This window comes from Folsomia candida, unplaced genomic scaffold (genome assembly GCF_002217175.1).
Source record: "Folsomia candida strain VU population unplaced genomic scaffold, ASM221717v1 Fcan01_Sc005, whole genome shotgun sequence".
NCBI lineage: Eukaryota > Metazoa > Arthropoda > Collembola > Entomobryomorpha > Isotomidae > Folsomia > Folsomia candida.
In genome coordinates, this window is record NW_019091197.1 from 10,770,017 (window position 1) to 10,785,056 (window position 15,040).

General features: G+C 34.8%; 4 protein-coding genes, 1 non-coding gene and 1 pseudogene across 7 annotated transcripts; 3 read left to right on the forward strand and 3 right to left on the reverse strand.

The window, feature by feature from the left end:
- The first annotated feature begins 90 nt into the window (after positions 1 to 90).
- On the forward strand, positions 91 to 997 carry LOC110850107. The gene is made up of 4 exons (XM_022097589.2): positions 91 to 210; positions 296 to 411; positions 463 to 571; positions 646 to 997. Exons 1-4 carry the CDS (start codon positions 123 to 125, stop codon positions 882 to 884), a joined length of 552 nt encoding a protein of 183 aa, XP_021953281.1. The 5' UTR covers positions 91 to 122; the 3' UTR covers positions 885 to 997.
- Positions 998 to 4,586: 3,589 nt separating this feature from the next.
- On the reverse strand, positions 4,587 to 4,659 carry Trnar-acg. Its single transcript has one exon. It is a non-coding gene; the product is annotated as a tRNA-Arg (tRNA).
- Positions 4,660 to 6,290: 1,631 nt separating this feature from the next.
- LOC118435937 lies at positions 6,291 to 8,125 on the reverse strand. Its single transcript, XM_035852471.1, has 6 exons — positions 7,903 to 8,125; positions 7,414 to 7,488; positions 7,040 to 7,330; positions 6,751 to 6,953; positions 6,491 to 6,668; positions 6,291 to 6,415 (listed from the first exon to the last, which is right to left on the reverse strand). The coding sequence occupies exons 1-6, from the start codon at positions 7,991 to 7,993 to the stop codon at positions 6,291 to 6,293; spliced, it is 963 nt and encodes a 320-aa protein (XP_035708364.1). The 5' UTR covers positions 7,994 to 8,125.
- A 1,573-nt stretch (positions 8,126 to 9,698) lies between these two features.
- LOC118435667 lies at positions 9,699 to 10,774 on the forward strand. Of its 2 annotated transcripts, none has more exons than XR_004834955.1 (2): positions 9,699 to 9,766; positions 9,938 to 10,774. XR_004834955.1 is itself a non-coding variant. In XM_035852040.1 (2 exons), exons 1-2 carry the CDS (start codon positions 9,751 to 9,753, stop codon positions 10,373 to 10,375), a joined length of 414 nt encoding a protein of 137 aa, XP_035707933.1. In that variant the 5' UTR covers positions 9,725 to 9,750; the 3' UTR covers positions 10,376 to 10,774. The 2 variants fall into 2 exon arrangements, 1 of the variants encoding a protein (XP_035707933.1); XM_035852040.1 differs by having other exon boundaries at positions 9,725 to 9,766; positions 9,978 to 10,774.
- A 681-nt stretch (positions 10,775 to 11,455) lies between these two features.
- On the reverse strand, positions 11,456 to 12,867 carry LOC110850030. Of its 2 annotated transcripts, XM_035852507.1 has the most exons (3): positions 12,667 to 12,867; positions 12,211 to 12,333; positions 11,456 to 12,131 (listed from the first exon to the last, which is right to left on the reverse strand). In XM_035852507.1, the coding sequence occupies exons 1-3, from the start codon at positions 12,742 to 12,744 to the stop codon at positions 11,526 to 11,528; spliced, it is 807 nt and encodes a 268-aa protein (XP_035708400.1). In that variant the 5' UTR covers positions 12,745 to 12,867; the 3' UTR covers positions 11,456 to 11,525. The 2 variants fall into 2 exon arrangements, with proteins under 2 accessions (XP_035708400.1, XP_021953207.1); XM_022097515.2 differs by lacking the exon at positions 12,211 to 12,333.
- A 332-nt stretch (positions 12,868 to 13,199) lies between these two features.
- On the forward strand, positions 13,200 to 14,953 carry LOC110850573 (annotated as a pseudogene).
- The last annotated feature ends 87 nt before the right edge of the window (positions 14,954 to 15,040 follow it).

Genomic DNA, 15,040 nt, shown 5'->3' on the forward strand with positions numbered 1-15,040 from the left:
TTGACTGAATTGAACTTGACAACTGATAACGATAATTTGTATAACAATTGATTGCCACGTATGCATAATCAATTCTCAAAACCTACTGGAAGCATACGTACGTTTCCAACAAACAGAGCAGGATGCTGGTTTTCAAGGAACTCACCGCTTTAAGCGTTCTATCGCTTTTAGCATTATTTGGAACTGTGGCGCCAACTACGGTTGAGAAACGTGAGCGCAAAAATACAAATTATTATAATCAGGATATTCATATTTGGAGGAAAAGTGCTTACATAATGTGTCAATTTATGTACAGGAAGCAAGCAAGATTTGCAACAAATCCCGAATAAATTGCGACTTAAAGATGGTCGAGAACTCGTCCCGGTTGTGATAGTTGAGGGCAAAGAATACTTTGTGGACTCGGGATATAGGGTAATTTATACATTTTGGGTAAAAATCCTGGTAAAAAGTTTTTTTTCTAAGAACATAAGCTGGACAGATGCCGTCGCTTATTGCGCTTCCTTCAACATGTCCATTGGGGAAACTGTTACAGCTCATCAATACCAACAAGTGTACTTGTTTGTTCCACTGTGTAAAACTAACATTCGCAAATTTACACATATTCATTCCAATATATCAATTAACCAAATCTTGTGTTTTCCATAGTTTACAACTTTTGGTTAGGAGGAACCAACGCTTTCTCTGGAACGAATGAGTGGTTCTGGCGAACTGACCGAGTTCCGTTTAACTATACTCGATGGGGAGCTACACAACCGAATTCTAGAAATAGTTGTATGTATTTCATTGAAGAGCTCCAAATTTGGTGGAGCATTGATTGCTTGGATCATACTGGAGAACCGGAGGAAATTTATGTTTTGTGTCAGAGACCGGTAGTCAGCAAGTAACAGGGATGCAAGGACATGATAAGCCATAAAATTTAAAATTTAAAATTCAAAATATCTCCTATTTATGTGTAATATTGGTCAAATAAAGTTGCATGAATTCTGGCAAGAAATCCTAGATGGTTTTTTACTTGTCACCTTGTGATTTATTTATTGTTATTGTAAACGCCAATTTTATTAGAAATTGTTGCCTCCCCAAAGTAAATGGAAGGTGTTGCTTGGGGCAAGGTCAATTCTTGGATTAAATACTGTCTTACTTGCAGCTGTCGGCGTTAGAACCTTATCAATAATACGATTCGGTCTAAGATCCATGACCTTAAGGCTTATTCCATTCGGTATTTTTTGTAATTTGGTACTTTATAGATTTACACAATGCTATATTTTCCTATTTTTGTGTTATACGTCATTCTGATACTCTGGAATTTTTAGTATGTACTTATTACCAAATTGTAAACAATCATTTATTCATTCAAATACTAGTTCAATTCTCATATTGTAATACTTTGTGCCCACGTATTAAGATCAATACAACAGCATTGAGCAATAGAATTGCGATTTCTATTCTAGCGTCTACTTATTTTGATATTCTTTGACAAGAAATTCTGCCGGTCATGGCCTAATGTCAGTAAAGTCACTCTAGTGAAGCTAATGAACAATGATTTGTAGTTTCATTTAATTAATGGTGATTTAAATTTGTATTGAAAGACCACACATACCAAGTTCTAAGTGTCGGAAGGTTATTTCGAACATTTGTGTCATGAGGCCTATATACCCACACCACAATTAGATATGACCTAAAGCGGTCCAAATCTATTCGGTTGCATGATATGTCTGCATAAATTATCATGGTCATATATCCATGCTGGGCTTTCAGCGGATCGGATTGGACGCCTTGATCACGTTTAAGTATTTGATGTGATCTCATTTATTTTCGTCAAATAAATATTTATTGCTTTCCTTGTAATCATTTAGAATTCTGAGAAACCGTTGTAAGCCGTATATAAATAATTCGATTGGTGATAATGTATGACATGAATTAAATGTACGAATGTATAACAGAAGCTTTATTCTACGCTTGCATGATGTATATATTTATCGCCCCGTGTACAGAATGTACACAACAAGATAATGGGGCACTTCACGTCAAAGTTCGTAACCTGCGTAACTGCGTTACGTTTGTAAACTTACAAACTTTTACACACATTTCTAGGGAAAATAAGCTTACGAACTCTTACGAAACTTACGCACTTCAAAGGCATGTTTTTCGTTCGTAAATAAAAGTTCGTAAACTATTTGGGTGATTGATATTTGCATTTCGATTTCATCACCATGACAACAAAGAATTTCTTTGTTTTCTTCTTTATTTGTTGTATTGCTAAATAAAATTATTATGGTTTGAAAAAAAAATTTCTTTGCATTCCACCAAAACAGGAAAAAAATACAGAGAGATGTTTACGAAAATTTTTACAAAGTCAATTCACGTCAAACCTGTGTAAATTTACAAACGATACGCAGTTACGCAGGTTACAAACTTGACGTGAAATGCACCAATGATTAGGTCAATCAATATGAGATCTGTTTATATTTCAGGCTGGTGAGCAGTAGCGTAACGAGGATTGGGGTATAGGGGGCTCAGCTTGAAAAATGAGCATAATTTTGGTCATCTTTAAACTTTAAATACATACAAGCTTAAAAAAGAAATATATAAGTTCCAATATAAATAATTACGTTAAATTCTATACAAATTACTTATGTTATAACTTTAAAATTTCTTTTTTTGTTAGCTTAGAATGCATATTAAACATTGGATTTTCTAAGTCATGGGAAGGGCTCAAGCATCCTAGCCCCACCTGTGGCTACGCTTCTGCTGGTGAGTAAGACGTATCAGGTTTGATGGACTTTATATTGAATAAACGTGGGGTGAAACTGCACCTGTGTTGCTGTCAATGACTCGTGTAACTTTTTACCTTTTTTACGAGTAACGTTTCAAAGTTTTAATTCTACTAATTTTGACACATCAACAGTGGACCTGTATCTAGAAGATATCCAGCAATTATCCTACGCGTTATCAAACAATACTCTATTTAATATTGTGGGATAGTCATAACACGTTAAAAACTTTCTTGATTACCCATAATATTTGATTGCAATTTGTGTGAAAGTTAAATTTTGAGCTTTGACTATGTCCACACGATGATCATGAAAATGACGGCTATTTTTAGCCGTCATTTCATACCTTTTAAAAATTACATGTCGATATCCGAAAACAAAATTGGTAAAAGTTCCGTCGAAAGTTATACTGCTTACGGACTGACGGACAAGATGCAGAAATAAGAGGATTTCACCCCTTAGTGCTTGGCCTGAATTTGATGAAATACGCATGACTATCCATAAGATATAAATATACCAAAATTATCTTGTTTCTGACCTTTTTTATCCAAACCTTCATATAAATGGATACACGAAAAAATCGGGTTATATTTACTTAACCTGCATAATAGAATTACAATCCTGATTGGAATGTGTTCTGTGAATACTAAACATATTCATATTTACTTATTTTATTTCAGTTCTTAGATATTTATCACTCCAAATCAAAACTTTGGTAAAAAAGCTTCGTCCCCTAGTTGCAATTGGTATTACTTACTTACAAAGGAGGTCATCATACATTGATCTCGATGAATATTTTTAAAAAATACGCAATTTCATTCGAGAAAATTAAAAACGAAAACATGAAACATGAGCTGGCAACTGGTCTCAATAAATATTGGCAATTAGTGTTTGACTATGATAATGCTTGATTATTTACAAAACGTATTAGCATGATAGCGCAGTAAAGTAAGTTGATGGAATGCAATTCAACATTACCAAAATTAATTAAATTTATAACTAAAGAGATACAATTTTATGCTTGGTGTCTACAATTAAATAGCAATCGGGATAAGCGAATGTAAAACCAAGTTAGCGAGGCGAGAAAATCGTTGACCTGCGAATTGGATGAACGGAGTGAAAGAATTTTCTGGCCTTCCGCACGGTAAAAATCATGCATTTTTGCAAACTTTAAGCTCTCGTATCTGACTTAAAATTGCGCATTTAAGATAACATGCGAACCAAGAGTTGGTAAAGTTGACATGTAATATCAAATTATAGTGGTACCATCTAAATCGGAGTGTAGCCGTTTACACCTTCGCATTTTTAGAAGTTGCTTCTACTGCGTAGAAGCAACTTTTATCAGATATACATACATACGTAAGTCCACAAAAAAGGACGATATAATTTATAAAAATTATGCAAAAATTATTATGCAAATTTTTTGCTGGGAAATACACAGCTTGCGTAAACTACTGAATACTATGTATTTTAGCGTGACACAAACATTATACATAACACATCCGGCATGGTACAATTTCCAACGATTAAATAAATTACAAAAAAATACACTGTGCTTAAAATTAAAAGCGACTGCTTTATAACAAACAATATAGCAAAAGGAATGTATGCATTATGAGCAGGAAATCAAGAAAATCATTCTAATCAAGTCAATTAATAAATACAGATGCATATGAATTTTAAGTTATAGATACATACATATATCACCAATTAATAATTAACAACTTGTAAGATACGTACACATATTTTCCACTACATTCCCAAAAATGTTGCCATTACAAAAGTTGTAAAAAGAAAAAAGAAGCAAAAAGTTTACGACCCTGCCAGGACTCGAACCTGGAATCCCCTGATTCGTAGTCAGATGCCTTATCCATTGGGCCACAGGGCCTTGTTGCAACACCCGTTATAACTTTCTTGATCTTGACTCGCGTGTATACATACTAGAGCTCCAAACGAAACCGAAATGAAACGTCCGATATTGAAATTTCGAAACGAAATATAAATTGGACGTTGTTTCGTTCGTTTCGTGCGAAAGAAAATATTTCGTTCCTACTTATTTACTTCATATTTTCCCGTTCATGCTTTATTTTCGCTAATCCAACACATTTCCGTTACAAAATTATCTTACTCAATTTTCAGGAGAAAATCATGTTATAAACAATTTAACTTTTACTAAGCAACCTGTCACACTATGTATCATAATTGGGTTAGTGTTTTACTATTAGTGTGACAATTCAAATTTGTTAAGTATGGTAAGTTCAAGCTTTGTGTAGTGAACACGGCTTTTGTATACATGAGTCGATACAATCAATGAGTCGATACAATCAATGGCCATAAGAAACCACGGTCTGAAATGTCATTTTACTCCAAAAGGAGATGATCCACTGTCACCAATGCTAATAGACTATCCAGTCTTGAGGTGTATCACAATACAAAAATGGTGTAATCATATTAAATATACTCAACGCCCATATCTAATTATGGGTACCAAGACTTCAACAATCGCTTCTTGAATCATATACGGACAAGTTCATAATCCAATCGTAATACATAATTATTTAAATATAGAAATACATTGTCACATTAGCCAAAAGTGTCAATTAGCACTTTCAATCGGAAAATAAGAATATATAATAAAATAATTGTATTTCCGAATTATTTCGTTGGTTTCGAAACGAAATGCAGTGGTGGTTTCGTTTCGATCTCGTTTCGGGAATTGGCATTTCGTTTCGAAGTACTGAAACGAAATCCGCCCATCTTCGAAACGAAACGAAATTATCCAAGTCTCGTTTCGTTCGGAGCACTCCTACATACCGTATGTACATACATACTGTAAAGCGTGAAGATTTGTATGACCTTCGTAGATACATACATGCATCTCTCGGTCAGTGCTTTAATCACTCAAATTCGCACTGTACATCTGCCTCTCTTTAATTAAGGTATTTGTGTTACATGCAATCTTTGATAAGCTCTCTCACTTCATTAGTAAAGAATTCCATATTAGACAAGGTAAAATGTTTGTCATCCCACTATTAAATCTTGATGAAGTTTAATAAGTAGGTGCTTATCCCTATTATATGCCAAGGAACGAGACCAAGGAAGTCAGTACGCTACGGAACCCCGACATCGCTCTATCAATTTTAAAATGAATAAAAAGCTACTCACAACAATATCACTTGTCTGACTCACACATATTTCGACCACACTTCCTCACATCACAATACAAACTAAAATCATCAAAATGCAGTTCGTTACAATACGTACCGTCCGAGAGGGCACATCGACATTTTTTTACTTATGTACTCGAACTATATACGTAAATATGCTAGTTTTCAAGAACATTAAGTACATCATTGCGAAACCACTATGGTTTTCTGTAAAACAATATGTAAAACTATGATGACAATATAATTTGTTATAAAATTAGTCTGCATCTTAATGATCACTGACTCATTTACTTAACAATAACTTAGCAATCCTTTCATTATTATTTGCGTGTGGCCATGATCATTTATGTGTCTACTCGGCTATTTTCTTGTTTCGAGATTTTTCTCTTTCTGCAGATTGTCTCAGCCAAGAGGCAATATGACCATTAATTTTTGCATCGGTTAATCCTACGTCTGAACTTCCAGCTTTAATTGCATCTGAAAAATTATTTTAATATTTATATAATAAGGATTAAAATCTAAAACTTAACGTAATGACGGAAAATTTATCACTTCTTAAATTTTGAGTATCTCGGATTAGCTGGGCGATTAGCTTATCGCCAAACGAAGTCTTTCCACTTTTATTGGTAAAACGTAAATTTAACGCGAGTTCGTGGGCTATCGTCCATTGCAACGTGTTATAGACACATTTACTTTCCGATGTCCCACCGATTTTTGACAATGCCAACACCTACCGAAAAATTAATATAAATTAAAACCAACGCTTGAAATACTAAGACGGTTGCTATTTTCATCTCATGACCTACGCTAACCTCATGTTGATAGTGCCGCTCATCCTGCTGCAGCCACAGTTCAACTTTATTCATTTCCTGTTCCGTTTTAAGGGGCCAAATCCAACTGCGAGAAACAACATCGGCGTCATTCTTATTTTGGAGGGAAGTTAACAACAGACTTTCTATCGTTTCCATCCTCCCTAGCAAAACTGACTGGTTTCGTAAACATTCCAGTTCGAAGGCTGAAAGTTTTGCAAAAAAAGCTATTGCAAAAAATTGTAAACACAATCATTACATATTTCATAATTTAACATGCACACATATTTACGTGAATAGTCTGCAGTATGATCAACATGAATTGTGAATCGTTCGCCTTCAGTGGTATTATTAGCATCGTCATCGTTATTTACGTCGATCGCGTAATCCTCGACTTTGACAATTTCTAAGTTTGTAACTTCTTCAACAATTGTAGCAGCGGAATTATTTGTTGTTATTAAGTCCGTATTTTGTGTTACGTTAATAACTTCCTCTTCAATTTCGCTTTCATCTGTGGTACAACTTTCTCCTACTTCGTGCCTGCTTGTTCCTCCAGATTTAGTCTTTCTCCTGGCTCGTTTGCCTATTTTACACAACAATTGACTAATATTGCAAAGAGAACATTACTACAAATAAATGGTTAAAATATGTATAAGAAAATATCACGTTTTCTTTGAGGAGATCCCGGATTTCCGGAGGTAGTTGATATCCTATCAGCAACCTTAGTACTACCCAAAATACCTATAAAATAAAAAAACAAGTCAAATACAAAGGCATAAAAAAACTTAATGGACAAATTTATGGTCCAAGTATCTGTAAATAAGGTATTTCATATTTATCACAATTTTTCTATTTAATCACAATTATTTATTTTAGCAGGGTTAATGCGATGAGCAATTAATGAACTCGTGTAAAATTCATGTACACAATAATTCGTTGACAATAAAACAAGTAAAATGGTGAAATTAATTGATTAAATGAATACATAGCTATTAAATCTTCATTCCATAAAAATATTTTTTAAATTTAAATATAGTTTCAAACTCTGACTAATTTCGGTAATTAATAATTAATATTTACATTCGCACCGGATCAGTAAGTATTTCATAAATTATGTAACATATTTAAGAACAAATTATTAAAATAGTAATTTACCAAAATCCATAACTTCTGAGAAATGTATCCATTTTGCAATTTGTGTGACGACCTGTTCCAATTTTTCGACACGGTGAAGAAGTCCCTCCATGTCGGGGAACAATTTACTTCTTACCAAATTTCGGTACTAGATATTTACCAAAACGATACACGAAATAACGTATGATTAATTACTTAATTGTGCAAGCTTGTTAAAAAATAATCTCGAGATGACACAAATAAACAAAAGTAAACTTGTACAAAAACGGTTACTGTGGGTACTGTGGGTGTGTCTAGGAAATTAAAATACTATTTAACTCACAATCTCTTTGGACACCAGGTAACCTTTGCAGCCAAATCGTCAGAATCATTAGTACGACCGCGAAGTAACATTTGGGAATTTTTCTAAGATAACCTGAGCATCTATTTTCGATGTGCAACAGATTCTACAATACTGATTCGAATTAAATGACTCATGAAATCCAGTTATTGTCAACACTTACAAGGAAGGACCTTCGACTGTTTCCCGCCCCCAGGGTTCCCAGTATACTTTTTAAAATCTACTAGGGCCCTAGATTAAGGATCCATTCATATTTCCGTGTAAAACTCATATTTGGCGCCGTGGTGTGGCGCCAAATTCGCCAAATTCACTTAATTTTATTTTTTCAACCGCCATAACTTTTGAAATATTCGGTGGATTTTCAAAAAATTTGCAGGAAAATGATCACAAAGAGTTAGATTTTCAACAAAAAAATTAAAATACATTTTTACAATTTTTTTGAAAATTTTCGAAATTTCGCGAATCAAGTGATCGGGCGAAAAATGACTTTCTTGATCATTTTAAACCAAAAATTATGAAAATCCCGCTAAAACTGCAAAAGTTATGAAGGCTTGAAATTAGTCGAAAATCCAGCCTTAAAAGTTTGGCGCCACGCCACGGCGCCAACTATGAGTTTTACACGGAAATATGAATGGATCCTTAATCTAGAGCCCCAGTAGATTCTAAAAAGTATACTGGGTACCCTGGGGGCGGGAAACAGTCGGCGACCATTCCTTGTTAGTGGATTAATGAACTTCATGCAGATTTACATGAACTTGATAGTGTTAGGGTTAATTATGACCTCTCCTTGTCTAATCAAATATATAGTAATTTATAAATTAAACATTTCTATCGCACACAGTTGTCCAATTTCCGCTAAATCATGCATTTCATTCAATTTAGAATTTAAAGCAAGTTAATATGGATAAGCGTCGTTAGGATTTTCCATCTCTTTCACTACATCAATTTTATAATTTCATGAATAATTTAACACAAAACATTTGTCAAGTCTGCCAAATAATTTAATCTTAATTATAAATTTATAGTCAAGGTTAAATCCCGAGAATGAAACATATGAAATGAAATGTAGATATTTAATAAGTATGTATGGCTTACATACGTCATTAAGATAACAAATGATCCGTCTGCCAGAACGAATATTTGGTGAATGTTACAAAAATTAAATAAAAATACTTTAAACTTTAAACTAAAATCCGGCACGTAGAAGCCATATCGAGTTCCTATCAATTCTAAATACTCGTCATATTTTTGGACACATAGTTCTGATCATACCTGTAATTATGTAAATATTTATGTACAAAGACCGAAACATGTGCTAAAACTAGTTTATCTAATTCCAGCTTAAATAATGTAGCTGTCCAGAGTAAAGCGGATTTACAAAATTTGCACCAGAATAAAAAAATATGCTACGTTTCGATTATCATAATTGTGAATGAAATTCATAAAATATAAAAAGATTGTGCAGCTCAAATTTGACATTGTATTACAAATTTGGAATTACTACTTTGTACTCTACTTCATCACTTTATATGCCAATAGTTTCCCGTAAGTTTTATCCGAAATTGAATAAAAATATAATTAAATTGATTGCCAATTCACTCCTGGTACATATTTAACTCTAAAATTGTAAAAACTGATAACATTTGTAATGCAAAAATACCTAGGAATATGTGATAATTCTCGCCCAATTAATTTTTTAATTTACAACAATTTTAGAAAATGCGACTATGTATCCTCTTTTCCTTTGTGTTCGTAGTCGTGGATGGGAGGAAATTGCAAAATCAGCAAAGTTATAGATGTATAACGGTTTATGGAAGCGATGTAAGGATGCAAAATTGTCAAGGGGGCCCTTTTCAAGATTGGATTATTGAGGAGGACGGAACAATCAGAAACTCAGGGTCAAATTCATGTCTATATTTTAATAATGGGCCTGCAAATGCGAGAATAACGTTGCAGCCATGTACTTATAATCGGGACGGGATGCAGTGGACCCTAGTTGATGGAGTTTTAAAGAATTTGCGGTATAATTGGTGTGCCAGACCAAATACGGCGTCTAACAATGGAATCTGCCTAGGTAGCTGTACCACTGGAGATATACGGCAAAACTGGGGGGAGGATGAGACAGAAGAAGAAAAGGAGATCGTGTTTCCATAAGGTTTAACTATAGCTTTGTAAAAGAAGAAGATCATCACTATCTAGAAAACCAAAAATTAGATATATGTATATGTATATTAATTAGCGAAGAAATAACTTACTCGTATTTTGGTGGCAGAATCTGGGAAATAAATTATCTTTAACAATTAGCGCATATTTATTTTAACTGAGTTGCATTATTTCGTGAATTTGTTTCGAGTATTATAGTTTGTACTTTAAAAGAACAGTTTTTTTGTTCGCACTGCTTACGGCACGAATGCGAATTCTGTGTTTTCAAACTACAAGCCATTTAAATACTAGTTACATGTTAGAAATTTTATGTTCCTGCAAACTTAGAGAATGTTCTAGATGAAGATAAATAATATGTATATAAATAAATAAATATTGTTGTGGAGAGAAGTCATATGTTATTTAAATATAAAAATAATTGAATAGCGAAATCATTTTCGCACCTCCTAAACATATGTTAAATGCCTCCTAAATAATATACAAGTAGCCTCCATGCAAAAAGCCTCTTAAATTAATAAAACATGCCTCCCAAATATCTACATTTGCCTCCAATTTGATTGTTTTATGTAAATCAATTTCTGATCTTTTTCCCTTCTCTTGGGCCCCCACATATGCTCAATTCTGCCTCGAAGCATGCAAAATTCTCCTGAATTGACCAAGGTTGTCTTTGTTTTCATGTCAATTCTACCTAGTCCCTGCATAAGTTCTGTTATGTGTTCAAATCGTTATATCAGATAAAGTTGACAGAATTTTGTAAAAATAATTTTATCACAAGAAAGGCCATGAAATTCTTTGTAAGCTATGCTGAATATTTTTTTTTAAATTATCCCCCATAGCGTCCAGACAAGCATTGAATATGTGCATGGATTTCACGCTTGTGGTACGCGTTCGTTCAAGCAAAAAAGTATATTGTTTTCAGTGCGTCATAATTTCACAGTTGCAGGTTGGTAAATTATGGAATATGTTTCCCCTGGGTCTCTTATATCACAGAAAATATACAATATTTTTATCAGGCATACCATCCGACTTTTAGAATTATTTGAGTGACATAAAATATATCCAAACACGTAATACCAATGTATAAAACTGATTTAATCTTCCAGTTTATCTGACAGTATATATATATTTTATGGTTAGCAATTTAATATACAAAGGCCCAGGTTTCCTTATCTACGTGGGCATCAGCCGCACAATCATCTCCGTATGACACTTTCTCCACAGGATTATGATTCGCATATGGGCCAAATATTTTCGTGATATCTTCTACATAAGGGCGACAAGCAGTGGGAACAAACTCCGTAAATTTCTCCAACTCCATGGCGACATTACGTTGCAACGTTTTCGGATACCAATTAGGGTACTGTGGGTACTGACAACCTGGGAACGGTGGTGCAGGTTCAGGTGCAGGTCCCGACGGTGCCGGGGGTGGGTAATGTGATGGCGGTGGCGGCGCTGGCGTGGGTCCTGTTATTGATGGCGGTTCCGGTGGTATTGTCCTAGACAACGCTTTTTCTAGTTCCCACTCATCCGGAGTCGATACTTTGTCGCCTGTCAGCATTTCTGTCGAACAGACGCGCAAGCTGGAGAGATCAAATTGACTCTCACCCCGTAGTCCTACATTGACAAGGGTGTTGTACACTGTTGTGGCTGAGATAATGTGCGAAATGAATGGAACGCATCGATGACCACAACAGTCGGAATGCCTCAGGCAGAACGGGGTTCTTTCCACGCAGCTTGTGCTATTTTCCTGATTAAATGAATTACGCAATATTTACTCGCAAAGAATGCATAGGAATCACAAATTTGTAAAGGTCACGGTTTCCCACGTTTGACGGAGATATTGGAATCCAAAAAGAAGAAAACGCATAATAAGTTTGGAATATATGTGCAAAAATGGTGAACATGCAGGGACGTTTTCCCCTCTTCTGGTGCAAATATCTCTTCCAAACCTTAGAATTGGGAGATCATGCATTTTTTAAATGTCGTCATTGCATTTATTTACAATTACAGAGGGTTATTAAGTTGTATAGTCCGAGTATCGAATTGTCCATATATAAGAAACTTTGGCGCCTACTAGAAATATTTTAAATTAATACCAAATTTTAATTCAAATCGAACAAGTATCCATTTACTCCATTTCAAAATTTTGTAAAATGGGTCCGAAAATTTAAGGTTAGTCACTCGGATTATACAACTTAATAACCCTCAGTTATACAATATTCGCAAAAATTTGCTTGCTACTGAAGGGACACCTTAATTGCAAGTCAGGATTTATTAATTACCGTAATAGTCTGCATTTCCGTGAATTTACAAGCTGCTTCGAAAAATGTGAGGACTGCGAAAAGGTGGGCGAAATTCATGTCGCTAGTAAATTCAACTAAGTGATTGGGTGGGTTTGCCGTGGTCCACGGCACGATTGTTAAACAGGACAATGTCGAGTTGCTTGCCGTTTCTAAAGTAGGTGTTTGTTTATTTATACGCGAATCTGCCCAGACTAGACAAACATGCGTGGAATTGGTGACAATATATACAATCGCCAATTAAGTGCTTCGGGTACATTTTATGTGCCCCACTTTTGTGGAATATTACTTGGCATCTTTATTATCGGAATGTGTGGTATCTACATTTTATTGATCATCAGCCGCCTCACACCTCACACCACACTTTTCCTCATATTTATTTATTTATGCTTCCGGGTGGGTAGTAAAGTCCAACAAATTAACCTGGATTATAACTCTCAAAAGAACAATATATCTATGTACCTGAAATTACAGTTTTTGGCATATATTACCCTTTCAGAAATAAATGTCACCATTTCTATATCCGAACCTAGTGCAACATGTCGACTCTTTATTTTCTAGCATTTTTTCTCTTCATTTACTCCACAAATGGTTCCATTTTCGCCGAAACGATCCAAATCACTAGCCCTACGTTGCCCAATCCCTCCACAGACGGATCCCTTTTTTCCGAAAGGCTCCAAAACACCAACGTCACGGCGCCAAATCCGGACCTAATATTTTTTAACCGTGTCCCCAAAGTAGGGAGCACCATGATGATGAATCTCCTAAGAAGACTGTCGATCCGGAATGGGTTCGCCTTCTTCCAAGACGCCGCCCACCCAGGGATGCAGGCCAGGCTCAATTGTGCCCAAGAAGCTGACCTTACTCACCTCCTCTGCCAGCTGCCTAAACAACCTCCCAGCGTGTACATTAAGCACGTCGCTATGGTAAACTTCACACGTGGGGGAGTGGGTGGATGTAATCATGTCGTGTACATCAACATGGTGAGGGATCCTGTAGAGCGGATGATTTCATGGTATTACTACATCAGATTGAACGGGACCAGAAATTTTGCCGCCAGGATGAAGAAGGCCCACCAAAAGGAGGACGACACGTGGTTGCAGAGGGTACTGTGCTATAAGAAATGAGCAAATTCCATGACGAAAATGTAATAAATACGGCACTAGAAATTTTTTAGGATTTTTCCACCTGTGTTCTCCAAAATTATGACGAGTGTCGATTTGAGGGACATGAAAATGTGTGGAGTCAAATGATGTTCTTTTGTGGAATGGATAGACGGTGCAAGTAAGAATTTTTTTCAATTTTTAAGACGTTTATTTACTCATGAGGATACGTTAAGTTTCTCATATTTGTCCTGCTCTCAAAAATTGTGTTACCTTTTTGAAGTATGTAAATGTAATTATCAATTTTAAGTGTACTAAATCCAACGTAAACTTTAATCGTGAACTTTAGTCTGGGCTACAAATAGTTTACTCAATTTACTATCGATTTTATATTGAGAATTGTAAATATGTACCATTACCTTGAACAGTCTAGGGAAATGATTTTGTAAACTTACTTGTAAAATTTACATTTTGCATAACTCGAAATAACGAAATGTAATTTTTAAAATTATGTACAATTTGAAAATTTTTGAGTGATTGTATAAATTTCCTTTAGCGAGAAGAACGGTGCTTGGGCAGGGCTATGGAAAATGTGGACAAATATTATTCCGTTGTCGGTGTACTGGAAGAACTCGATCTTAGCCTGGAAGTTTTTGAGAGCTACATTCCCCTCGTATTTGCCGGTGCGAGGGAAACTTACTTCAAAGACAAGGACACAATGGTCTCAATTAATAAAAATCTAGAGAAACCCAGCACTCCCAAAGAGATTAAACAGTTCGTCCGTGACGAGTTGGGAAATGAGGTCAAGTTCTATGAATTTTGCAAACAAAGATTGTACCGACAGGCAAAATTTGCGAGACAAATGGTCTCATGAAATAAGCAAGTTTTACTAATTAATTGATTTCGAAGTGAAGATGAGACGTAAATAAGAATTAGGGTGTCAAAAGTATACTTTTGACACCCTAATTATTGCATATATGCAATAATTTATACACTCAATTGGGGTAACTGCACAAATTTCAATCTTCATATGATTTAACTACTTTAATAAATTTGTGATTTGATGAGTCTCACCTAAACTCAGTTTTAACAAGCCTAAAGGATTTTCGTCTCACACTACGCAAATGAAAATTTATAAAATATAATAAAGTACTTTTAAAAATTGATTTCAAAAATGTAACACATTTGCTCTTTAATGATAAAAAATACAAAAAAATTCCATAGAAATATAAAAAATTTAAAAGTTCATAAAA